At 37.3% G+C, this 26,430-nt stretch overlaps 1 protein-coding gene across 2 annotated transcripts in view; it reads right to left on the bottom strand.

Moving 5' to 3' along the window:
* The window catches only part of LYST (lysosomal trafficking regulator), a 96,190-nt gene that overhangs the window by 19,448 nt on the left and 50,312 nt on the right, over positions 1-26,430 (bottom strand). For both annotated transcript variants that reach the window (XM_040597912.1, XM_040597914.1), the window contains exons 15-36: positions 26,130-26,290; positions 24,637-24,827; positions 22,833-23,078; positions 21,040-21,213; positions 20,377-20,526; positions 19,646-19,783; positions 17,101-17,299; positions 16,044-16,175; positions 13,149-13,776; positions 12,497-12,674; positions 11,417-11,586; positions 9,725-9,955; positions 8,655-8,821; positions 8,007-8,156; positions 6,355-6,546; positions 5,648-5,826; positions 4,300-4,506; positions 2,897-3,073; positions 2,343-2,419; positions 1,220-1,408; positions 437-582; positions 255-351 (exon numbers count right to left, since the gene is read on the bottom strand). In XM_040597912.1, coding sequence (XP_040453846.1) covers positions 255-351; positions 437-582; positions 1,220-1,408; positions 2,343-2,419; positions 2,897-3,073; positions 4,300-4,506; positions 5,648-5,826; positions 6,355-6,546; positions 8,007-8,156; positions 8,655-8,821; positions 9,725-9,955; positions 11,417-11,586; positions 12,497-12,674; positions 13,149-13,776; positions 16,044-16,175; positions 17,101-17,299; positions 19,646-19,783; positions 20,377-20,526; positions 21,040-21,213; positions 22,833-23,078; positions 24,637-24,827; positions 26,130-26,290 — 4,179 coding nt within the window. The remainder of the gene's footprint in view (positions 1-254; positions 352-436; positions 583-1,219; positions 1,409-2,342; positions 2,420-2,896; positions 3,074-4,299; positions 4,507-5,647; positions 5,827-6,354; positions 6,547-8,006; positions 8,157-8,654; positions 8,822-9,724; positions 9,956-11,416; positions 11,587-12,496; positions 12,675-13,148; positions 13,777-16,043; positions 16,176-17,100; positions 17,300-19,645; positions 19,784-20,376; positions 20,527-21,039; positions 21,214-22,832; positions 23,079-24,636; positions 24,828-26,129; positions 26,291-26,430) is intronic.

The following is a 26,430-nucleotide window of genomic DNA, read 5'->3' as shown; positions in this document are numbered from 1 at the left end:
TCCCATGTCACACCAGATGGTATTTTCTTTTACTGATTTTTGAAGTCATGGAGATAGACTGTTTTAAGACTCAGAAAATGTACGTATTGGTAGCGCTGACCTTTTGCTTAAGAATATAGCAAAAACCCTACCACTTTTGACGTTGGTCTCTTATCTCCCTTGATTGTTTTATAATGTTTACTTTGAAAAAAAAGTGAGAACTGTTTCATTGGAAAGGCAGAAGGTGGGAAGAGGTGGTGTTACCCAAATCTTACCTTATGTGTTCACTTGCTGCTTTGTCCTTTACGGTAGAAGAGTGAGAAGAATGTGTTTTGTCTTCAAATAAGTAAGATAATGGAGTTTTTATCACACCTATACAAAAAAGCAAACAGTAAGGCCCACAAAACTAAACAGTAAGTCATTAAAATTCAGATTTATGCCTGAACGTTACAATTACCTTCCTGTTTCTGCCTGTCTGGGAGAAGGTACTTGTTTGGAATAGTTAGATAGCACCTCTGCAAGCGGCGCCTCTCTCTGTTTGGGCCTTCTGTTGGATCCAGTTGCCAAGAAGTTGGGTAATAGACTGGGTCATACCAGAGCGCTCTGCAAAAAACAGATTATGTTAGAGTTTTGCAAATGCAGTATATATGCTCGTTCATTCATTTTTTCTTTAAATAGTGGAAAGGCAGAAGTTTCATAGTAGTACACTGGGCAAATATGTCTGAAAAAATATCAAAAGACCGAATCCTGTAGTTGACTTTCATGAGCTACCACTGTAAGACTGCTCTCGAAGTTACTAATTCTGATTAAAACAGCAATACAACGCATCCAATACTTTGTTTGGTTTCTTGTTAAGACTTAACATCTTTTGCTCTAAGCAGATGAGTCAACACAGTATCTGGATGCTAATATGAATAACATAACCCCAAAAATGTTTTATTACTCCATCAACGTAATGCAAGATATGAAAACTGTATGACATTCTTCACTGTACTAGGTACAGCAAAATGTATCTGACAAAAAAATCCTGTCTAAATGGCATAGAAAAACTACTTGGCTACTCACCCTAAAAAATAGGGGAATAAAAGAATTTACAAGTCTTTAACCATCAGATGATCAGCAAAAGTAAATTCAATTTTAATCTCATCTACTTTTCATGCACCTCAGCAGAATGAGAAGCACATGTTAGGCACTGAGCGTGTCTCTCTCGCCTTCTCGCCGAGGTGAGAGAACAACTTACCGATCATGGGTAAGCTGCTGAACAAGCTCCTGCCAATGTCTGCTGGCACTCAGCTCTGCCTTGTACATCCCCCTGATGTGCTGGATTACTTTCTTCCTTTCCATTCCTTGTGACAGAGACACAGCTTGTGTGATGTCTCCAGCTATTTTAGAAATGTCTTTAGATTTTGTATCCAGACGTTGAAAGAGACTGAGGAAAAAAGAGTTATGTTTTAATATGTCAAATAAACACACTGAAAAGGGAAGGCAAGACACCAAAACCCGTTATAAAATACAACCAGTTTGGCAGTAGATATCCAGAGGTCTTGTTACAAGCAGTCGCAGAGCAACTTAGCCTACATAATTTTCACAAGCCTCATGAATACCATCTGCTTCTTAGCCTTCAAAAAAGCTATTACTTGTGGCCAAAGACAAGCCAAGCCAATCAAAAAAATCAGTGGCTATGTATTAGCATGCTTTACTCATTAATGTACTCATTACAACAAAAATTTGAAGTAAGAAGAGTAATTTACCACTGCTTAAATCTCTTAAGTTATTCAATCTAGTAAAACCTTACTCCTTATCTGGACAGACTAAGCTGACCTTTACAGCTATTACAGTTGCTTGTATTGAAGCATGTTGTGTGTGCATCTCTGATCTAATTTTTACAGCAGAGCCTGAAATGTAAATTAATGAAAAGAACCTCCTAATCTACCACAAGCTACCGAAATTACACCAAGTAGCAGTCTATGTAGCTCACGGAAGCACTATGCTGAATATAATTATATGCTCTTCATTGAGGATCAGGTTATTTGTAGGGCCACTTGCCTTCATTTCATTGCACAGACCACAGCAACAGGAGAGGTGATTGGACAGACAACAGCTGTAAAACTAAGGGTGAAATGCCAGATGTGCAAGAAATGATTCAGTGTTCTGAAGTTGACTCAGTGCCATTTATTATACAACCTACCAAAATGCAGGTACCTGTAGTCAAGCTGTTTTTATAACAGTAAAGTAAAAAACTGAAAGCTAGTAAGGCTGTTAATTTGAAAAAACATTTATAGTAATCATACAGGCAACTCCGCAATAGGGTGTTGATGAACATTCTTACAGAGTTCTTGCAGCCCCTTTAAGGCGGCACTTACTTTTGCCGGTTGTTAGCCATTGTCTTCTCCCAAGCAGCTTTGTTTACACCTTCTTCCATCTCATATTTCTTCTGATCCTAAATGGAAGTTTTATACATTATCTTTTTTTTAAATGGACAAAGTAAGGAAGCAGAGGCTAAAGAACATGCCAATTTAGATAAGGAAGACTGATGAAATCTTGATGGTTTAAAATACTGTGAAGACATAAGCTGAACAGTTTTGTTTCAGTTACAGCAGTTTTATTGATACAGTGTTAGACTTTTTTGCAAGGAAACAAAAATTGTTTTTTCCTGCCAGTGAAAGATACTGCTAGCTTAATCCAGGCAAAGGTGAAAGTCTGTAATAAGTAATATGCTTCACAAGAAGCATCAAGATGTGAGCTCGCTGTGAAGCACTGAGTATGGGACAAACACTCAAAGCCCAAAGAGTTCCAAAAAGCATAAGCCACACACCAAGCAAGAAAAACCACTGTCTGCAGTAAAAGTCTGACCCCATATAACAGCCAATTGTCTCAAATATATTCAGTTTTTGAAGTAAAATTTTTATTCACAAACCTCTTGCAAAGCTTTTATTAGATCTGGTTTTGGTCGTGGGCTCAGGGGAATGCATTTATAACCACAACTTTTCAACGTATTCACAAAGTCTCCGGCTGTTCTTCGTTCTTCTTTGGTCATTTCATCGCTGTGATTGTGCATCAACTCATATAAATAAAGCACCAATTTAGGTCCATGCTAGACGATGAAAAGAAGGGAAGAAGGGATAAGAGATGTATGGTCACTCTAATTTCCACAATACAACACTGAGCAGTTTCCCACCCACCCCTCTAGCTTTATTGCCTTTTCTAGTCAGCCTGGACATATTTCTTCTACTAATTTTCCTGTGATTTGAAGAAAATGGCTGCTTTACTGTTTGAAGACAAACTCTAAGAAAACTAGAGAGAGCATGCTGAATTTAATCCTCCACATGGTAAAACTTTGCCCAGCATCTTATGACTTTTCAAATAGCTTAGAGGAAAGCAAAGTTTCTTTCCCAAGTACTCAGCTCCTATAGCCTTGTTTATACTTCAGGAACTACATGCTAGAGACTCCTAATTTTGCCTGCCAAGAACGCCACACCTTGTTTGAGTAATCAAATTAGAGCTGACAGATAATGAAGTTAAGCAGACACAGGCCATAAATGCACTCAACATGATGCTCCCTCAAAGAAACAACTGCTAGTCTCTCAGCTCTTTTCTTACTGGTCAAAGTGTTTATTTAATTGAATAATGTATATGTGATCAGAAACACGTTAAATGTCATAGGTTCACCCAAGAACAGCTTTCTCTCAGCTTGTACTAACAGTACAATCAAAAAAGCTTTTTCCTGATAAACCCAGAAAAGCAGGGAGAAACTATTCAGCTATGTACGAACACAGAATATACAATCCCACTTTAAGAATTAAAGGTTAAATAAGAAAAGACAGAGTATCGGCTTTAATTGAAGACTGCCTGCCTCTTAAAATCTAGTGGCAATCAGCTCTTACAAGTTTCAGGAAGCCTGCAGTTGGACTTCCAAGGTAAGAGTAATTCCTTCATTGATGTACTGTTTCAGGGTACCTTCTAGCAGCCTCAATAAAATTCTTTGTGTTAAAACTAGTACCACCTTTGGTTTCTGCACTGCACTGCAGATGTGATGTTTGATGTGCTACAGAGTCAACATACCCAGACATAATCCTATCTTGCCTCTTACAAAACTATCAATCCTCAGGATAACATAGCAGTTGCAGGGGTATACAGAGGCATTTTACGTGACATTTTTGTTTTAAAAATAAATTAAAAAATTAAGACATTGAAGTGTCATTACACTAAACATTGCTAAACCAGCAGTGAACCAACTTCAGCCACACAGATATAAATAACCAAATTTAAAAAAATTGAATACAGGTTTTACAAACTTCTCGCAAACACACTTGGACTTACTTGCAAAGTTGGGCTAAGACAATCACGCATAATCTCGTGATGGTTTACTTCGTGTACCATCTCCAAAGCCTGCTTTCTCTCCTGCAGGGGCCTTGCCGGAGACAAGTTGTGCACAAGAAGCCTCCCAAGTTGTGTACGGAACACATCCTTACATGACAAAAGGATTCTCTTCCACTGGTGCTTAGGTGTGCTCATTCTGCCGGTGCCCTAAGCAAGCAACAATTTTTTAATATTAGAAGGTTAGGGCTTCCTGTCACTAAGTTTTTCACATCACAAACCAAAGACCGTATGTGTAATCAGAATGTAAGTTAGTAAGGATTTCTCCACTGAGATAAAGTGTTTGATTTCAGTTTACTGATTACTATTACAAGTCAAAAGGGCATTCTACTAAAAATGAAAGGGGTTTATTTTATCACAATGAACAAACTACCTTCAAATCTGCCAGTATTAGGAATGCAACTCCAAATTAACCTGGATATTCAGTTAGAGGGACTATACAATATGAAGAGTGAAAATTGTTATGCAGAGGGTTTAAAAATCAAAGGGTTGTGTTTTTTTATTTAGTTATTTTATTGAATAGTCCTACATTAATTACTAGTTTCTGAATGGATTATATCAGAAGATTGGAAATGAGGCACTGGATTGAGGTACTTGTGCTCACAAAAAGAAACCTGCCATCTTAGAAAAGTATTGCAGGTATGGCATGATATAAGGTAACAGACCAAGCAAACTTGGTTTTCCAGAGCTAGAAAGAAAATCAGGTTGAGCTATTTTTTAAATGAAGATGATGCAAGAGAAACAGAGGCAAGAAGCAGTAAGTTAAGTTTCCCAGTAAAACCATTTCAAATTACCCAAGTGAAACCTGACCACCTTAGAAAGGCTGAAAAGCCAACACCTGTATGCTAGAAGAGAGCACTTAGCCCTTTGGCAACAACTGAAAAAAGAGAAAGTTCCCCTTCTCAACTCCAAAATATTTCCGAGCACTTTGTCGAGAATACTCTCCATCATCTGTGGATACACCGCAGATTTTGTTTGCTAAGGCTCCAACAAACTTAAACCTTGAGGTTTAAAAAACAGATTTGTGGACTGGACTATACAGAAGACTACTTAACCTTTGTGCACTTGTTCAAGAAGCAGAGTTTTGCTAAATATTAAGGTAAAAGTCAGAACAGATGCATTTGTTATTTTACAACTGCAGAATAACCGAGAAGCTGAACAGAGTTTTTAATGACACAGCTGAAAGACAGTAAGAAAAGCATTTATGGACGGAAGTCTTCATGCATTAAAAGTTCCTAGTAAACAAACCTTATGAAATATGTTTTAATGTGGACAACAGCTAATTACTTACAGTTGATACTATGACTCCTTCCACCAACATTTTGAACATTTCTTTAAGAAAAGGATTTGTTCTGCTAGGCAGTTCTTGCTGGCTTTCCTCTTCAGGAACCTCCAGCTGGGATGCTGAAAGTCTGCTTTGACTTGTGTTTTCCGTTATACCCAATACATCAAGGCACTCTTCAGTAGATGCTTAAAATTTAAGAGGCACATATCGATCAGTACCATCTCAAGCAAGAAAATCCTACGATCCTTTAGTTTGCATTAAATCAAATACTGCCTTTACTATTTTTACCGTACTTACTCTTTCTCTTGCTTCTGTGGAATTTGAACTAGCCCCCAAAGCTATCGAGCCTTACTAACAAACATAGCCATTTCAATGACATGCAAACAGATGCATTTCAAGAGAGCAGATGCTCCCTTCAGCAGAGTTAAATCTTCAGGTAGTAATTCAGGCAGTTAACACATGAACAGACTAACATAGAATTAAAACAACTTGTTCAGTTCGTTCAGTCACAAACCGTATCCAGATTGTCAGTTATGTAATACTGAGACACGAATCACCCAGAAAAGAATGTTTTGCAGTTAAATCCATTAAGCTAGCAATGTTCAAATACTTCAACAACCTCAAACACTTCAATACTCCAAAAAGAAGAATCCTTTTTTCATACAGCACTACCTTGGCTCTGTCAAAACAGAAATGAAAAAAAGAAATCCTACCTAAATAAATGAGCCTGTTAACAGCTAGAACAGTCAGCCTCTGTAACCTTTGTACAAACTCCGCCTCAGTGGCTTGGATAGGATTTTCTTGGCTCATTCTCCGCTGCATCATCATGTTGAACTCTTCACTTGCTAGTGAGCGCATTTTCATCAGCAGAGCATCAGATTGAGCAAGTGAAAACTTTCTGGAGCCTTTAAGTAGAGAAATATTAATAGCATCCTACTAAAATGCACAAGAAACTTACCACTTGGCGACTGCTTTCATTCAAAGTGTTCACATCATTTAAAGAAACAAAACATTTGACATACATCAGTATTGAAGGGAACGTGTCATTTGGGTGTTTGCCTCTTAAAAGCTTTTCTATTTGAAAATAAATGTATAAAATCCCAGTGATACCATGAAATCCGTTAGTCTCAAGGCCAGATTTATCATACAACTTCCATATTTGTGTAAATCAGATTCTAAAATAGTTACTTTTATTCCTGTTTTTACTGTATAATTAGGATAAATGATTAAAATTAATGATACAACAAAATTACTGCATATTGGAAAGTAGCTTTATCAGCACAAGTGAGGAGTCAGTGATATTAACAGTTTATAAACACACTTTGTACCATACCCATTACCACCAATTTTGATAGAAGTACTATTTCTAACATACAGGAATATCCCTTACAATTTTCTTGAAATGAACTGGTGGGCCTTGACTGTACTTGCTTCTTTAAGAAGTAACTACTTTTTATTTATCTTTTATCTATTTTTATTTATCTTTTATTTTATTTATCTTCACTGCCTTACCAGATTCACCAATACAGAAACACTTGCACTATAGTTACCAGTGCTGAGAGAAAGGGGCCTCAAAAACTGACCATATGAAGGATGAGCATTCCCATAGGAAACGGGGAATAATAGTGGTGGTTTCTGGGTTAGTTTTTGGTGATTTTATTTAATAAAAAATACTCGAATACACATCAGGTTTAAGTTAAAAAAAGCCATAAACGCAACTTTATTTATACAAGAGATACGCAAAAGCAGTTTCCAGGCAGAAGACTCTGAAACCTTTACAGAATGATTCACAAGCTATCAAATACTTGTGTATTTGTATTACTGCTAAAAGTTAGAACTGCACAAGTGTTTTATGAGCACAACCACAGTGGAATCCAGGAATCTTGCATTCCTAACTATAAATATGTATTTGGAGTGCCTGGTATCTGTTTCAGGATGATCACTAATTACAAAGTTCTGCAACAATGCAATCCCCACACCAGAGCTGTGTTCAAGTTACATGCATAACTTTATTTTGGTATTTCCTTACTGTGATGTTGGTTATTATAACCCCTATAAATTACTTTTAAAGTATCTTTACTAAGTAACTTTTGAATTGAAGAGAATCCCAAAAGGTGGCAATGCCTGGCTTTAGACACTGCAGTGAGAATAAGATGACCAAGGTCTCATTTTTGTATCCCACTCCCTCCTCCCAATACAAAAACCCCACGAGTTCACTATGTTCACTATTCTAAATAGATGTATTTATAAAGCAACTCCACAGAAAAAGCAAAGCAACAGGACTCATGCACTGTATCACTAAAATTACAGTTTAAAAGTATACATCCAGGAGAACGTACAAGAATACTACCCTTCTGCTACTCACCAGCAATGCCTTTACGCTTTTGAAACATCGTGCGATGTGGTGCAGATGATGGGACTGAACCGGCCTGCTCCTGAGCATCTTGGTTTGCTGTAGTTTTTATTAATTCAATGGCCGCTTGAAGAACTCTTAACTGCAGAACAACTGCCATATCTACAGAGAGGCATACAAAGGACACATGACATACTTTATACATCTCCATGAATTTTTACCAGATGTTTGTAAAAAAAGCAAAAGAACACAACGTGTCAAGAGCTGTAAAACTCTCAATTCCATGGAAGTGAAATAAAGTCACCTCATTATTCCACAGATACAGACAGTACACAAGTGAGTTCTCATGGAAAAGCCACTGAATCTATGAATTACATATATATGAAAATAAATGAAACTGCGTAGAACACTTCCATTTAAATACCCTTAATGAACTTTTACAGTCGCTGTTTGTTCAGATTAGCAGTACACAATTCTTTACCACAAGGCAGGCTCCTGAGGAAAACTACTACTCTGAGAACCACTTAGAAGAGAAAGAAGATCCATCACCAGAAAACTCCCCCTTCTCCCTCGGCAGGAATATTAATTTAAACAAAAATTCAGTGGGGAAGGGATTTACTTCTCCAGTCCCGTGACCCCAAAAATAAGCAGATAACTTACTTTGCATCCTTGCATTTTTACTATTTTGAAGATGACCCAGCAGCACAATGAGGTCTTCAATAACACGAAAATATTGAGAACCTGAGGAGCTGCAGGCATGAATTGCAACTGCTACCAGCAGCTGTTGTATATCGCATGCAAGTAACTTGTAGTCATTCAAGGGAATGCTGCAAACAAAGTTGTAGTTACCAGAGACATGACAATTCTAGTAGACTGTAACCCATAATAAGACCCATTACTATTCCCCTTGCTACTTCTGCCAACCATACCTATTCTATTGTACTTCATAAAAAACCATTACTGCTGAAGGCTACAAAATTGTAATAAAAGACACCTCTTTAATGTTACCTTTGACAGACTGGACGTCTGCAAACCTTTCAGACATTCTAACATTAAGTTGTAAAAAAGTTTTGTTGGATATGCAATGATGTATTGTTATCAGATTTTTAAGTTACAGTACAGGTCTGAAACCCTGTATTTCTCAAAAACTCAGGGTATCTCATTTTGCAGCTATGCTGAACTAAAACTACACTGGGCTAAAAAGGAAATCTGTCTATTTCTTCAGGATACTAACTAAAGAAATTAATAAAACCCCATCTCTCCTTCCTTCACTGCAGAACTTTTCTTAAAGTACAGAATGTTTGTAATTCATGAAGTCATTTAAGTTAATCAAAATCTCAAATATTAGATCACAGGCAGCACAAGAGAGAATCTTCCTGCAGTTTTGACACTGTTTAAAAATACAGTAGAATGATACCATCTCCTGGGCCTTTATCTTTCTGTTCAGGTGAGTTATTAGGAAATGCATCCAAAGTGCACACACTATGACACCTGCACTTTAGAATATCTTTTCACTTGAAAGTTTAAGGTATGGAAAGAATATTCCATTGTTTGAACTGAGTAGCTAAACATTAACTTTCACTTACAGGCATAATTAGAGCTGAAAACCTCAAAAAGTGTTATTTTGTACATGATCTCTGATCATTTTAGAAGGTAGAACAACTACAAGACAGTAATTTTTGCTAGACTTAAGGTTGTGCCTGGACTGTAACAACGGATACAGTACTCACTTTGTTTCCAGTCCATTGAGAGCAGCCAGCGTATTACACAACACGTAGAGCAAACCATTATCAAGCAGTAGGTCTGCAACTTTTGAGCAGGAATTTATGATTTGTAGCAGGAGACAGAAGCAGTTATGCAGCAGAACATTATCATACAGAGAGTTCTCTATAAGACCCAGAACAGGAATGACACACCATTTTTGAAAGAGTCCAACATTCTTAACATCTTCCAGATCAAATCTATAAACATAAACATAAGTGAGTGACATCCTTGAAATATCAACCTGGTACATGCAACTCGTATATGCAGCTGGAATACCAGCCTACACCAGTATTTTTGCAAAGATGTAGCTGGTAAACTCCTACATTTCGTTGCACTAACAATGCCAGTCTACTAAAGAAAATAAAAGTAAAATAAACACTGCAAAGAGCCACAAGGAAATGAAGTGCCTAAAAACTATACCTGAAGCTTCAGCTAACTACCAACTCCCTACAATATAAATTTTAACTAAAAGAGAGGAGGTTTTTAATCAGTGTAAAAAATATAACTCATCTTTCCAGTAATAGTTATTACAACTGGCACAAACACTTTAACCAGACACAGCTCGGCATCAATATAGTAATATATTGACCCACAGCAGGTTTGATATCTTATATCCATTACCGTGGAAGTTGAAATTTGGCAGCTTCTGGCTTACTGCAACTGTAAAATTCAGAACGGTGCTTCAGACCCTGTATTAATTGTACATTAAGAAACTGCACTGCTATTCCGAGGTTATCAGTCCATCAAATGACTGTTACTCACAATCCTAAAAACCGGAGACATTAGAACTACCTTTCCAGCCCCATAATCAATCCTGAGGAAATAACTAGCCCCAAAGTGGAGAACATAAGCAGCCACGTTTAAGTCTTGCAATTAAGCAGGAGTGGTTTTCTGGGGGTGAAGATCAGGCTGACAGGCAGAAGTAATCTGGCTACAAATCTTGCAGAGGCAGCAGCTGAGAAGGAGCTTTTTGCAAGATTTTTGCAATGCTGACTATGCTTAGATGCATGTTCTCCCCGTACAATCATTAAGTACATGGACTAATTCTAAAAAAATATTATTTACTTAAGTAGCAGTGTGTTTAAAGATTATCTCCTTTCCTGACAATACGGAGGTGGCTCTTTGGTTCAAGCACTCTATCTGTGGGATTTTCCCTAAAGGAAATAGGGATTTAAACTCAGCACCAAGCCAAGGAAGCTGCTGTGGCATCGATCTTTTTCCTTAATCATCTACCAAAATCCAGTAGCAGAAGTCTAGTGACTAGTAATTAAAACTTACAAGGATATAAATCGGAGTTTCATGTCGGATCAGAAAGAATAGAAAGAGTCAAATTGATTACGGAACATTTGAAGTCCAAAGGCCTCCAAGGTCCTCAGGAGGGCTGAGTGCTTGTAAGATCCCAGCTGACAGCACCCATCAGATCAAGTTGTTTGAAAACAGCTTTAAGGGCCTTACAATAGTCATAAGTTTAATACTTTTAAGTATTAAAGCTACAAGCAAAACATTTCAAAACAGTTCCAAAGGAACTTTTTTTATGGTTGACAACTACTAAGAAGAGAGGGGGAATTAGAAAGCTATCAGATCCTTACCTCCAGCAAAGCGCAGTGCTTGCAGTTCAAATATTAAGTTACAGGATGTAAAAGCAAAGCATTACTTACTCTTCATCCAAGCCAACAGAGCGGCCAAAGAGCATTTCCAAAAAGCACTCTACAACTTCCTGAGTCCCCTGGTGAAGGTACAGCTGGTTGGCTAGCAAGGAGAAGCCACGATTCTTTAAGAATTTCTCTTTCTGCTCCCTCCTTGCTCTGTTGAAATACGCATCCAACAACTAAAAGTAAATGCATAATTATGATGTAAGATTTAAGCATTTAATACAACTCCCTTGAAACTTCTCGTCTGTAATTTGAACTGTTTGAAATAATTTTTAAAATTCCCGACTACAAACATCAGTTGCACTACTGTAACTGCAATCTACACTGCCCTCGTTACAATAGCTGACTTCATCCTTTTAATCCAAAGACTCAGGCTGTTAGTCAAGTTTAGGGGAGATGAAATCACACACGTTAAGTTATAAAATGCATACATAAATACATCCAAGCTTTGTATATTTGTTAAATCCTGCACTCTGGTGCGTATGCAAGTGTATGGCTTTAACAGATTTATAAAAAAGTGCATATAATTTTATTCTTTTTCAAATTAAAATACAGATCTACTCAAGTTTTTCACCTATATAATGTTAACATCCAGAAACACTGTCCTTATCAATATTACAAAAAAAAATCCTGAAAACATTTTGAAGCTTCAAGTCCATGTTCAGGCCACAAATGTGTGGATGACTTCCCAGAATAACTGAAAGTCAACTATGTCATAAGTCAAAACTCTGCTCGCACCTTAATTTGACACAGTGAATCACATGTTTAATGTTGAAGAGTCACTGACTTTCTGCATTGTTGCTTTCATTTACATCAGTAATGTCATATGCTTCCTAAGACCTCTGGCTTAGATATATGTAGTCTGTGATCTATTGAAAGATTCTACATTTGTGTGGTCTGTTTTGTTTTGGGGGGTTTTGTAAGTTTTTTTGGTTTTAATCTTAATCTTTGGTTTTAAAAATTATCTTAAAACTCAAATTATATTTTTTTTGCTTCGGTTTTCTAGGTTTAACAAAACTTCATGTTTCCAACATGTTAGCTACGCTAGTTCACAACTTCAGCTGAAAACATTTTATATAGGCCTACTTTAATGACTCCTTGTTGTATGAGAGGAGATGGGTGGTTCACAAGAACTATAAGATAATCAGGTTGGATAAGTTTGTCCATCACATCTTCTAGCATGACATCTGGTAGGATTAGGAGAACTCCACGTAAGAGGTCATATAATCCACAACAGATAAGCACAAGACTGTCTTCTGTACATCTGAAAACAGAGGAATATGTTTTATCCAGAGTTTATCTACAACAGGAAACATTAAAAAACGCGTAATTGTTAGCTACACTTGGGGGGCAGGAGGAAGAGGAAATCTGGCAAACATTTCTCCAATTCTCTAATAACACTCTTCATTCACACATTTTTGGATGGCAGATAGCAAAAAGGATAATCTGACCAGAACCTACTTGTTTGAGATTTTGTGAACTAGCATAACAAGTTCCCATGCCTACCATGAATAGAAAAAAATCCTGATTTTTAAAGTTTGCTATGTAAATAGTGCAAGAAATTGAAACACCACAATTCTAGAGCCTAAGAGTTTCATGAATTGGTACGTAACAGCTATTGAAAACATCCCCTTAACTTTCAGGCTTCCGATTTTTGTAGAAGAGTAATCAAGACCAAAGAATTGTGAAATTAAAGGTCATAGTGAGCTACTGGTAATTTATTATTTTATCTGCTTACCTGTCATCAGGGCTTTCAGATGGCTTTTGGGTATTCTCATTAGATGAAGAAAAAGCAAGGCTCTCCCAGTCTTCAGGAAGTACATTCTTGTCAGCAAAGCTCGGCCAGCGAGCAATGGCTGATGACCCTCCGTGAACAGAAAACGCTAAGCCCAAACCTGCAAAATTACCCTGACTCTTCTGAAATGAAGGCAGCCCTTTCAGATTGTCTGGACGACGTAGGGATGGCTCAGCTGCAGCACCACCACCTTCATTACATTTCAGGTCTGTATCTGCTTCTTTACCCTCATTTTCAGATAACTCTTCTTTTGCAATATCTTCAAACGTTTCAGCAGATGTTAACTCTGAGTCACAAACTGTTTTTGCAGACTCACAACTGCTGAGAAAGAGTTCTTCTTGTACTCTCTTTACAGATCCCGAACTTTCTACAAAACCAGTTCTACCCTGGAGATCAATGTAGTCACGCTTGCCAATAGTCTGCAAGTCATCGATGCTTCTTCCCTTTCTTTCAATTAGTCTTTTTCGAAGAACTTCAGGTGAGGAAGCAGGAGATGCTGGCAAGCTTTTGCAAAGCCTTTTAGGCGCCTGAGAGCTTATCTTCTGCTGCACGCTAGCAGTGGAATCGTTCCCTAGAGAAACAAGGATTTCTTTAGCATTCCTTTTACAGTACAAACAAGCTTTTCCCTCAGTGTTACACTCCACATGCATTTATCACAGTGATGAGCCAAGCTAATTTTCTGTGACAAACCTGATTCAACACCTGGCATAGCTCAGATACAGACAATCGAGTAGAGGGAGTAAACTATTATGCAGCCATATATTTAGCAAGTCACAAGTCTGAAAGATACATAAAATGCAAAGTAATTTTTGCATATATACTGCAGTTTCTGGATTTATATTATGAACCTCTCAACAAACCCTCAGCAGGAATTTGTACAGAATCATAGAACCATTGAGGGTGGAAGGCATCTCTTGAGACTGTCTAGTCTAACCTCCTTGTCCAAAGCAGAGTCAAACAGAGCAGGCTCCTTTATTTGGAGCTCTTCTGGAAGAGCTCCAATCCAAAGTGTTTCAGAGGACATTGCAATACTATTCACCAACCCTTCTGCACCAAGGCTTTACACACACTTCAGATTTATAACAAATCACTGCTTATTTTATTTAACAGGGCTTCCTCTGAAGTGCACATTTTGACTTGAAATAGTCAAACTTTGAGCACATTACAGATGTCTTTCATAAAATAAGTTTTTAAGATGGAAAGCAGTCTGTATACCAGACTGGTAGAAGAAGCTTTCTATTAGTCTCGAAAGAGGAGACTGTTCATTCACAAGTATTTTGAAGAATATGCACCAGTTAGTGCTAATGCAATGATGATGCATCAGTAATTTTTTTTTTTTTGAGTGATATATATATCTAAAACAAATACACAAATATATATAGACACGAGCAAACATAGCCAGACCAAGCCGGCCTTCCGAAAACAGGTAAGATTTATATAGCTGCAACAATCTTACAGCCAAGATTGCACGGATATTAGCAGGTAGCGCCACAAATTGCAAACCCACATGCAGGCAGCAAGCTGCCTAACAAACATACCATTTCAAGTATTTTATCTAAATTTAGAAATTCAAATTCAGAACCACAACACTCCAACAGCTGTTTTCACAAAAAAAAAATCTTTGTTCATAACAACAGTTTGGTTCTATTGATATAAAAGTTACTCTGTTTAGAAGTGTAAGATGTCATATATAATCTATATGGGAGAATGACTAATTCCATACACAATTTAGTACTGTGGTCTGCTCCTCCTGTCACTGTTTTTATTCAAAGACACTTGAACTAACACTGTTTTAATTCAAGTAGTGCTTGAAGACTCAATTTGCTTTTCCTAAGCAAAGCAGCAACAAGGCATCAGTTGTAAGAGGTATTACATCGTTGATACACAGAATATAGCAGTCACACAATCTGAAAAATATAGCTTAGAGACCAGAGTAATAATTTCTACTCCTATTTTGTATATATTGGTAAACTTTGCTTAGATTGTGCAGGTTTTTTAAAATTTATTTCTTATTGTCAATAAACATAAAGGCTTATGCCCAAGTTCTCTCCTATAAATAAAGAAGCTAAAACATAACTGATCGCCTATGCAAACCTGTGTAAAAAGTACGATTAAAAATCTAATTCAATAATGATGCAAAAAACATCACACTGACAGCATGCCAAATGAAAAAAGTGAACAGCCTGAGCTAATAACTTCACACTATTTCAGCATCTATAGCAGCTGAATTCAAAAGCTATTAAAGCAGTTATCTTTATAGACCTCAACTTGTTCTAGCATGCTATGTAATGAGACCGTTTCTAGTAAGCCATTCAATTTTAGTTTATATAGCCAAGGCATCTAAGTTGTTCTTTATAAGATCTACTTTCCCATCCTCTGTCATGTAGGAACAGTATATATACACCTGCAGTACAAGTAAACACCAATGCTTTAGTACTGTATTTAGATGGATGGTAACAATCATGCACAAATAAAAGTATCAGCTTAATGCTTTTTGAACAGATAGAAGAGCTGCTTATGGCTCACTATTTCAACTATTGCCTGGTTAATAAGCCATTCTCATACATCTCTAGCAGGTCTGTTTAACAAATGGAATTGTTCAGCTGTCTGGTCCACTTTACTCCCTGAGCCATCGATGTGGCAATTGTCTCAACTTGATAATCAAGAGCAGTTTAAGCAGCACATTCACTTCTATCCTTTTATTTGGCTGTGCAGGCATCAAGCACAAAGGGGCAGAGGGAGCTTTGTAAAAAACCTGTGGTAAGTAATACTTCAAGGCACTCTAGTCATCTGCCAAAGGACTGTCTTAACGCCCTTGCTTTGCCAGCATTGTTTTACCTCCAAGTGGTAAAGCTGTAAATCCAGTTGGAGTTGTAATCACAAATGCAGAACTATCTATTGACTTCCCACCACTGCTGGAATTTCTCAGGTACTTAAGTGATTCAACTTTCTCCTGAAATATTTTGCCATCTAGAAAGAAAGGACAAGGGGAAAAGTCACATAAAAGCTTTTTAAGTTTGCATTCTTGATATACTTAGACTCTAGTAGCCAGGTTACATTTCAAAACTGGAGGTACACAGGCATCTGCAAAAGGAGAAGATTATTTCAAACTTAAATGATGCTTTCCGTGTTTACGTAGGTTATGGTCAAGGCTGTACAAGACTAATATTAAAGCATGAACTATACATCTACCAGTTCCTCATTTTTTAAAAGAGCAAGAAAGAATTTTTACAGCTCATCACTTATTTTGCCAAAATTATAATCTAGTATAGATATGTTAAAGACAGCTGTCATCCTAGATCCATACTCCTCAAAGCACATCGGTACTTTCAGTATGCAATGCACTGATGGTACCTGCCAATGACATCTTGCAGTGCAACTGATCATTTGCTAAAAATGCTCCTCAGGCCTTTTATTTTTCTAGGAATTCAGTAACAGGAAACAAGTAGAGATGGAGACAGGACCACAGACACGTATTTCTGAAGAAGCTCCATTTACAGGTAACTTAAGACATTTTTCTCTAAGATTTGCCTACAGGCAAATGTGTCCGTACAGACAGCTAACGTTATGCATTCCATTTGGCAGCATCAAACTTTAAAGAAAGTTAAAGACATAACCGCTAGAGACATTATTACTGGCTGTAGACAGAAAAAGCTCTCAAACTAAGCCAAGCAAACAAAGTCTAACTGTAATGTCTCTCAGTAGCGTAAATTACTTTTACTTTACTAAGTCCCAAGAGTTCAGTAACATTTCATATATAGCTATTACAATATAGCAATCCAATAATATAGTCATAGAATTCACTCACATAAGAGTGAAAGGGTTTTTTTTAAGATACTGATTTCTGATTAAATTTTTATCTTATTGGTTTTTTCTAGTTAAATGATATACCTACCTATGTGCAGGGAAAAGTAGAAGTTGGTAGGATTGTGACAAACGTATGTATTAGTGGGAGGGTGAACTGCTAATAGGAAATTGAAGACCAGTGTCAGCAGTTGCAAGTCTGGGGGAGATCCAAGTACTTCTTCAATTATTTTCACAAATGACCTGCAAACCTCCCGAGGCAGGGATGCAAAGTGCCCTTCTTTATGCTCCTAGAAAGGAAGAGCAGTACAACTGTTATGTTACTTGTATTTTTATTTTGACAGGAGTTGTCTGTTCTACTACAACATGACAATTTCAAAAAAAAAAAGACAAGAGAAAGGGCTTAAGGTAACAGAGCCTGTATTCTTTGAGAGGTGTTACTGTACCTACTCAGTGTTACCCAAGTCCAGCACATTCAAAATTCAGGCATAAACAAAAATATTTTTGACATTATGCAAGTTTATTCTTAGGCTATTAACATCTTCTGCATACTATACTACTTTGACTTGAAATGCTAGAGCCTGAGGACATGAATCACCACTGGAAGTGTCACCATACTGTCATTGTATGACCTATTTGAAGAGAAATTAAAGCAGTTGCTGATACTAGCATCTCAAACATACTAAGAACTTCCTGAACAGTGTGACACAGTTGTGTGTATTTTCACCTCATTAGCCATTTTTATCAACATACACATCTGAGATTTCATTGGTAATTATACCTATAATCTCCATTTGATCAAGCACTCTATACACTTTGACTATTTGAAAGAAATAATCTATTAACTGAATAATGATTTTAAACAGGACTTCAAGAAGCTTGTGGGAAACCTCACTGTCAACGCAGCACAATGATTAACTTGCTCCTAACTTCTCCAAACTTCACCTCTTTTTGGTACCCAACCACCTTAACTGAGACTGCTGTAAGAGAAGACTGAATGAAGTTAATTTAAGTGAGGTTTTCAAAGAGAATGGTTTATATCATTTTACCTTCCAATCCATCACTCTAAAAAGGTTGGCAAATCATTGTTGGCCAATTTTAGTACTTTTGGTTTTTTTAAATTAAGAAGTTAAGTGTTTCCCCAATAGGCATGTATTAAGTGTTTGTACTCGTGCAAAAGACAAAGAAAATACTATGCAATACTCTGTATCTAGGCATTTGCATTAATATACAAATCAACTATACCAGTAATAAGTTCCCAAAGTAGGGAACTATCACATGAAAAAGACAACATTCAAAATTTACAGCAATGAAAATTAAGACACATTAAAAAAATCGTTAAGAGAGGGAAAAACAAGAAATGCATTTCATGTGGTAAGAGTGCGAAACAAAAGGAATTTCAGATAGAAAATACAGCGTAGAAAAAAGGGATTACAATATCTGTTTTCACAAATAAAGATGTATTATAAGCAGGAAGCCATTTAAAAAATCATGTTCCTAAGTGTCTATCAAAGGGTTGAAGCACTTCCCCAAAGCCCTTTTTAGAATAGCTATCCCCACGCCATGAATGAAGCTACTACTGGATCAGAATTTTGAGAGAAGAGCTCAGGCTGAGTTCCACAGGACAGTTGCCCTGTTAGCTCTGGTGAGACAGAGGACAGGCAGTTTCTGCTACCTGCATGCACAGTACCCATGTCTTCCAGTAATGAAGACTGGAACTACTATGAGACATCTCAGGTCTTTTTAAGAAGGTCACAAGGATACAAGAATTATCTACTTTAAGAAGAAAGGAAGAAGAAGTATGTATATATCTATAGTGAAAAACAAGAAAGAATTTGAGAAACAGAGGATGTTATTAATCCTTACAGTTACTGAAACATGGCCTTGGGGGAAGAAACAGACACCATAAATTTGTCAACCTGGGGCAACAAGATAAGCTCAAGGAGAAGCAAATGGTTCATGAGACAAACAGAAAATTACCTGAACTAATTGTGAACTACACTAATTGGCATACTAAAAGATTCACCCTCGAGCAAAGAGAGCCCCCTACTAACACAGCCCCCTCCCCACAGAGCATGTAGGGTGAAAAGAGAGAACTGTACCTTCAAATGAAGGTGATGCTCTTAAGAACCGGTGAGAATTAAGTGTGACTAAATGTAATTGCAAACAAGCGCTCAAAGTGTATAAAGGGTTTAACCATGTGTTAAGAGTTGTGCTGGCTTTATGGATTTACCACCTAGCACCCGTCTCTGCGCAGACATGCAATACATCTCTGCTCTGCGTAGGTCAGATCTTACACACTGAGGGAAGAACTCAGATTTGGGATAACAACAGTTCATTTCAGCCTCTACTCATGCATGGATTGTGCAAGCAACCTCACACCTGCGTTTTCAACTAATACTAGATGGTTAAAATCTCTTGCCCCTTCTGCCCAGCAGTAAACAGAGCACCCAGTAGCATCAGTTTCATCTTCCTCAGGTGGTGTTGCTGTAAAAAGGTCTGGAAGCATGGAGAACAGTCTGCTGAAGTAGTTAAGTAGTTTTTTCCTGTATCATTCAGTCATCCCCCGCCCTCCCCTGCCCCAAGTAAACCTGAGTATTTGTCAAGCACAAAGTAGGATTTCAGAGGGTAGGTACCTGCAGAACCTGACAAGTTAGCAGGAAGTGATGTACAACTTGCGCTTTCAATAGCTGTTTAATGTTAAACATCTGTTGGTGATGATTAGCTCTGATCAGGATTTCTAGAGCTGCTAACAGCGTTTCCCATACACCTTGCTGGAAAAACAAAACAGGAACACTGCTTCAGAAATGTATTTCTCCATCTATACACTGAGAATAAGAAAACAAAATTGTTCAGGAACATAACCAAGACAGTTCTGCACCTAAGAAAAAGACTAAGTTTATCTGCAAATGGTCAGATCAGAACTAGAAACTATCAGAAAAGTGATGCTCACAGAAGATTAAGTGCCTTTTAATAATTAAGCTAAAAAAAGTATTTGTCTAAAACTGGTTTTGCATGCCATTTACTATATTAACACTGGATGGTTATTTCCAACAGCAACTCTAGAGGGAAGCAGGGCTTCCTCAGTCGTAACAAGTTACCCTAAAAAATTAATCCATTCAACTGACAAGCTGTTTATGTACACTTTGTTTACAGAATTCAATACACTTATGCTACCTGCATCAGATAATGGGAGCTTGATGCTACTCCCAGCTATTCAAAGAAAAATAAGGAGCACTAATTTTACAAAGTTTTAGTAATTACTGACATTTAACTGGAGAAATTAATTTCTGACCTTATAGTACTTTCTCTGTTTTTAAAATACTGACCTTTAGACTTCACATCTTTCCAAAATGAAAGTAATTACCTTTGCTTTAGACCATATCTTCCAGTCAAGCAGCAGCTTTTCTAATAACTGAACATCTTGGATAACTGCAGTAGAATCCACGTCAAGCATGAATTGCCCATTTTCATTTATACAGAGAATCTCATCACTGCAGCATCCTTCAAGGAGAGTCTTAAAGAGGGGAAAAAAATTTTAATGTCATAAACACACAGCAGTAGTCCTATCCAATTTTTCAAAAAAATCTTTAAAGATATATCAAACTACCAAGAGAAGGCTTCTATCTATCTGGTCAGCTTTGAAAACAGTTACCAAGTTTAGTAACCCCACTGGAGATATTTAAGAGGCTTCATTCTTATAACACCCATGCACAATTTTTTTGGAAAAGATTTTCAAGCATGCTCAAATGTTTTTATTAATTGCTTATGCGTCTCAGCTTACTTGAAGATCTTTGCTCACAGAAAAAGTTGGGTTTTGCCCCCCATCTCCTGAAATCAGGGTCTTTCAACACTTTTCTCCCCACACCTATCAAGAGTTTCTAGTTCAAAGCAAAACATTCCTAGCCCTAACTTGCTCCAAATCGCTGTTCTTCCTTTGTGAAGACAGCGTCAAACAGCTTTAAAATCACAGAGAAGTTTATAAATTTGTGCTAATGTTGAACAAAGCATCAGGTTTACAGAGCGCTACCTTCAGCATGCAAAATCCAACAATGCACTTGGGTTTGATCAACACTCGATGAATCATAGAATAGCCATTACAATTGTCCATCTCCTGTATCCTCTGTTGATTGTATTTTGTTAAAGATAGTATAAGTTGTAGCGCTAAAGCTTGAGTGTCTTCACAGCTGCTAATCTCTACAACCTGAAAAGGCAAATTTAGTAAGACAGTTTAAATGAGACACATTTAGAAAAAATGCTTTGTTGCAGACTTAAATCATAGCTTCTGGATTAAATCTGTTTTAAAGATTTTGAGGTTATGTCCATAACCTTCATTTTTTCCTATATGTACATGCAGATATTCTCTCTGCAGTGGTAATTCCCATTGTGGTAAATTATGATCTGCTAAGGAAAAATAGTCCCATTACAAGAATACCTTTTTAAGGAGAAAAGTCCATTCTAAATAAAATTTAAGTAGAAGGCACCAATTTATTCTTGCCATAGTACAAAATCACAAGGTTATGAAATACATAAGCCACTAAGAATAAACTCTGTTCACCCTGGAAAATTATGTTTCCTAAATGTTTAAGGAAAGATTTAAATTGATGTTCCTGAAAATCTAAGACTATCCCTACCTGGAAGTGTCAAACATTAAAGTTTTGTTTTGTTCATAAGAGACAAGCAATTTTGTAGATGAAGAGCATGGACCATTCTTCTCTCTGCTTCCTACAGTTCTTAAATCCCAAGAAAGAGCAAATAGTATTTTTACCAAAAAACATACAAGAAGGAGCTCTCACATAAATGGAATTTCATGTGGTTGCCTTTTATAGTTTCCTTACTGTGTACTTGTTAATTCTGCTGCATTTAGTTATACACACATATACCTGTATCATCTGACAGCTGATCTATCATTTGTTTGCTTTACTGACACAATCTACTGCAAGATATGTAGCACATACTCCACATAAATTTACATAATACAATAACATGAATAAAGATCTTCTCCTTAGATTTCACTACCGATGTTAAAATTACAGCAGGCAATGTCTTCATAATGTGTTCATAATGTCTGAACACCTGACTGCCTCTGGCCTCATGTGCATTGGTTGCCCTCCACGTACCTTTCATAACACTACCATTGCCAAAGGCACACAAACCATGCAAGTTTTAGGCCTCTATTAGTATTTGGAATTAAATTTAGTCCTTCAGAGACTCCTAGCACAAATGTTAACTGTGACCTTTACATGGAGAGGCTAAGTAGCAACTAAGTTAAAGCTGACAACGTTAATATTTTGTGAAATTACAGTTTTTCTTAGGATAAACTTTTGAACATGGGTGAACGGTTGTCTCAAGAAAGCTCTCTACTATTTATTCCATAAAGAAAGCTCTGTGTGCTGTGTAGTTTTACATTTATCCATACCTGCATTGTGAATATCCTGTGTTTAAAGTGCTAAAGACAGGCAACTAAGTGCCTTTAAAAATTAGAGAGCAAAAATATAGTAAGTTCTACATCACTCCCCAAAATAATCTCCTGACATTTAAGAGCCCCATCTCTAAATGAGAATGTAGCACCACATCTTACATTCCAGCAATATTATAAAAAACATTAGGTAATAGATTTTTAAGTTTCCAATTTAAGACAACCTGCATGGTGTAGTCTGTGTTAAGCCACAGGTATTTTCTACATATTTTCTTTAAGAAAAAAAGAAATCACACGCAGACTAGAGCAAGGCAGTTAGAATACGTGATTTGCTACCCAAGATCCAAGGAAAAATTTATATGGGAGAACACACACATGGACCCCCCCTCCTCCAGCCCTCTTACCCTAGCAAAGAGGAATACAAATGCACCAGTTCCTCCGATTTCATGTAGTATACCCTGAAGAGTTTTATATTCAACAGGCTGAAGTGTTTTCAGGTGATGAGAGTCCAATACATTGCTCTGAACTTCTTTTGAACTGAAAGGTCTCTGAGAAGGTACAGTTTTGACTTGACCTTTCAGTCTAATAACAGGTTCATATATGGTATACTGACCAGGGCAGCATGTGGTATAAACAACAGCAAGACTCTCCTGAAAACAAAGAAATAAACTTATAAGATGGGTTGGGTTTGGGTTTTTTTTTTTTTCCAAAGAAGTTTAATACAAAACCACATCACCCCCAAAAAACCAAAAAGCCACACGCAAAAGCTACTTAACAGCAAGCAGCAGCAACTCTGGCAGCCCATTTCTACTTTACCATGAACATGCTCTTAAGTTTTGTGTGGATGCATATGCACTAAAACCCAAGAGGATTCCTAAATTTTAGCAAATGTATGCAACAGCTACAGCATAGAAAGTTAAGAAAACACTAAAAAATACCACCAAGCATACCCCTCTTACCACCTGAAGAAGAATTACAACCATCTTGCAGAAAAGTTACAAGGTTAAAAGAAAATGAGCATACAGAGGTACTGGGCAAATTGTTTCTCCTTCTAAAGTGGCAAGTCTAAAATAGGAAGCTATCTGCTATTTTTTTCAGAATTTCTCCAAATTTTGTTTTACGTCTATCCTTTAATCAGCTTTGCCATAAGAGGATCTCAATAGAAGAGCTTTCATTACTGATGAAGAGACTTAGACCAAACCTAAAGCTCTTGTGGAATTTAACAGACTCATTTTCACAGAAAACGCGAAGTGATTATATTTGGGAGGTTATTTAAAACAGAGAAATAATTACATTTAAGGCACTTCCATTCTATGCAAAAGTGTAGAGATTAATTCATCACTCGAGCACACAGTTGTTCCCTCTTTTATTTGGCGTTTTGTAAGGCAAAATAAGCTTGAAAGATGCATGACTGATTTGTTAGGCTTTTCACTGTTCCATTCCTTCCTTCCTAACCTATTCAAAATTTAGTACTGCTGTTTACAAGGATCACATCCAGACAGAATGACCTTTTGCCTACAGCGCTACTATAGAACAAGATCACAAAAATCCCCCTAGTGGAAACGACTCATACAGCAGAAGTTACCAGTGCATGAAGACAATTCCCCAAATATAGCAGGCTCCACTGATGATAAAGCTCTATTTTATTTTTTTCTAGTGTAACTATGGTGACACCTGCATCTGGCATGGCTATTACAGTCAGGAAAGATAAGAGCTAAGACCTGCCAGCAGGAAAAAGACTTTTCAGCCAAACCTGAAGCCAGCTTACTCCCTCAAAACCCTCAAAGAATTAGGATGAAGCCTTTTGTTTCCTGTTAAAGGCAGCTAAAACCTTTCTCAGTTTTAATGTCAAAAGGTTAACTAAGTCGTCCTTAGCTACCTTTACGTTAATGGACAGAAGAGCTATGTGTTCATCCTAGGGCATCTGGAAGTGCCTGCTTATCTGATAGATTAAATACACAGTATTATAGATGCTGGAACATCTAGAAGTTGTCAGAATCCCACCTAAAGCAAGATGCAATGGCCACCCTGCATGGAGTTCAGCTCCCGCTGAAGTAAGTGGGAAGAACCCTGCAGTGATTTTAATGAGAACTGGATTTGCTCCTTCCTGCTCTGAGAAAGTGAAGCACTTCAGGAGACAGCAGGAAACTTTTCCAGTTGCTTAATCAGTTCTAAGAAATTAAGAACAACTTTTAAGTAGAAACTTACAATTAAAGGCCCAACATCCACTTCCTTTTTTGCCATGAAGAGCTCCTTCATTTGCTCACACTGCAGAATCTCTTTACTTATGTACTTAGAGCAATCAGTCAATGTTTTGCCATATTTACAAGGCATTACAGATGTGAAGTCTGGCCCACATGTGTATAAGTAAAATGCCTCCTCCGGTCCAATCTTTGCACCTAAAATCCAGAAAAGCAGCTGTTCACTTTTTAAAATACAATAAAGCAACATTCATACATTGGCTAGTGGATTGCATCAGAGACTTTACAAAGATTATCACTAGGTGGCTTTTGTAGGCCCTGATGATGAAAAATAGTACAAGCTGGCGCTTGCTATTAGCTACTGTAGATCAGTGACTTTAACACATCGCAGGCCAGATCAAAGGCAACAACATCTATCCAAGCCTCTGCAAAGTTTTCCAAGCGTAGCAAGATTACAGATAGCAACAACATGCTACATCATCATGGAGAGTTGGGTAAAGTGACTAAGAGTGATGCAACAACAATAAAAGCTTACTACAACTAACAAGGAGGAAAAAATAAAAATATATAGGAAGTAGAAGGTGAAATGAACCTTCCTCCCCTTTCCCGACAGCACGTCGCAGGTCAACTGTTTGTGAGAATGCAAATTCTAAAGAAGCATTCAGAAGGACCCAAGTCCGTCATGTATGTGCAGCAGTAAAGCCAACAGTCTCTGGGTACATCAGTTCTGCTGGCTGCAGGCACATGGCAATCAGACCACATTGATTCACCAGGTGGAGCTCACATTTATGACAAGCATCTCTCCTATGGCCTGCACAAATATGCTATACCTACACACAACACCTGCATACACCACACACCCTGACAAACTGATTTCACTTGTTCAGTAGCCCTGACCGGGTCACTGCACCTGAAGAAATGCCAGATGATGACCAGCAAGGTTCCAGCCTTCAGCACTAAGCAAACACCCAGAAGTCCTGCATAAAACTTCCCAAAAAGGGAAGAGATTATACATTTAAGAAAACCCCAAAATAACTTCAGCAGTTTCAGAAATAAGCATGTTTAACTCAGTATTTGGTCATTTGGAGTTTGCTTTTTACTATGTTTTAAGTAATTTGAAACTGGTAGTTTAGAAGCAGGTAAGTGAAATCAATTTTCCAGCTGGGAGAGATTGCGTGCTTTAAGAAAAAGCAAAAAAACAAAGCAAGTACCACCACCCCTCCATCCCCTACCCCAAGACATTATTTAAAGAGATTTAAAGAAACAAAGTAACTGGAATTGCCAATTACAGCACTAAAAAGAAAGTAAGAGAACAGTGGCAGAAGTACCCAACACTGAAAAATTTGCATACTTTCTCCCCGATACATTATGCTGGTAGAGAATGTATTGTTGCTTTTACTGTAAGAGCTTGGCATGTTGAAAAATATCAAGTTAAGCCTTTGAACTTGAAGGGGGAAGAGGAAATGAAGATTTATTCAAGAAAAAAACGTACAAACGTACCATTAAATAGAAGCAGATTCCCAAGATCCCATCTACCCGACAATCGAAGCAATTCTTCTTGAGATGATGTACAATGGCCAATCATACAAAATGTTTTATTACTGTCAGATGATAAACTTGATTTCCTTGGTAGCGCATAATCTAAATTAATCTCACATTTCCTAAAAATACATATAAAGAAACAAGTGTAAGTATTAAGTGATCAAAATTGCTACCTAAGGTATTCAGCTTAGGCTTAAAATAGATTGTAATATTTAAAAGATGAGAAACCACGCTGTTATCAATATTAAATTACTAAAGC

The sequence above is a fragment of the Falco naumanni genome, chromosome 6, assembly GCF_017639655.2.
Source record: "Falco naumanni isolate bFalNau1 chromosome 6, bFalNau1.pat, whole genome shotgun sequence".
Classification (NCBI taxonomy): Eukaryota; Metazoa; Chordata; class Aves; order Falconiformes; family Falconidae; genus Falco; species Falco naumanni.
The sequence above is the reverse complement of the archived record's forward strand: the minus strand, read 5'-3'. Positions and strand labels throughout refer to the sequence as shown.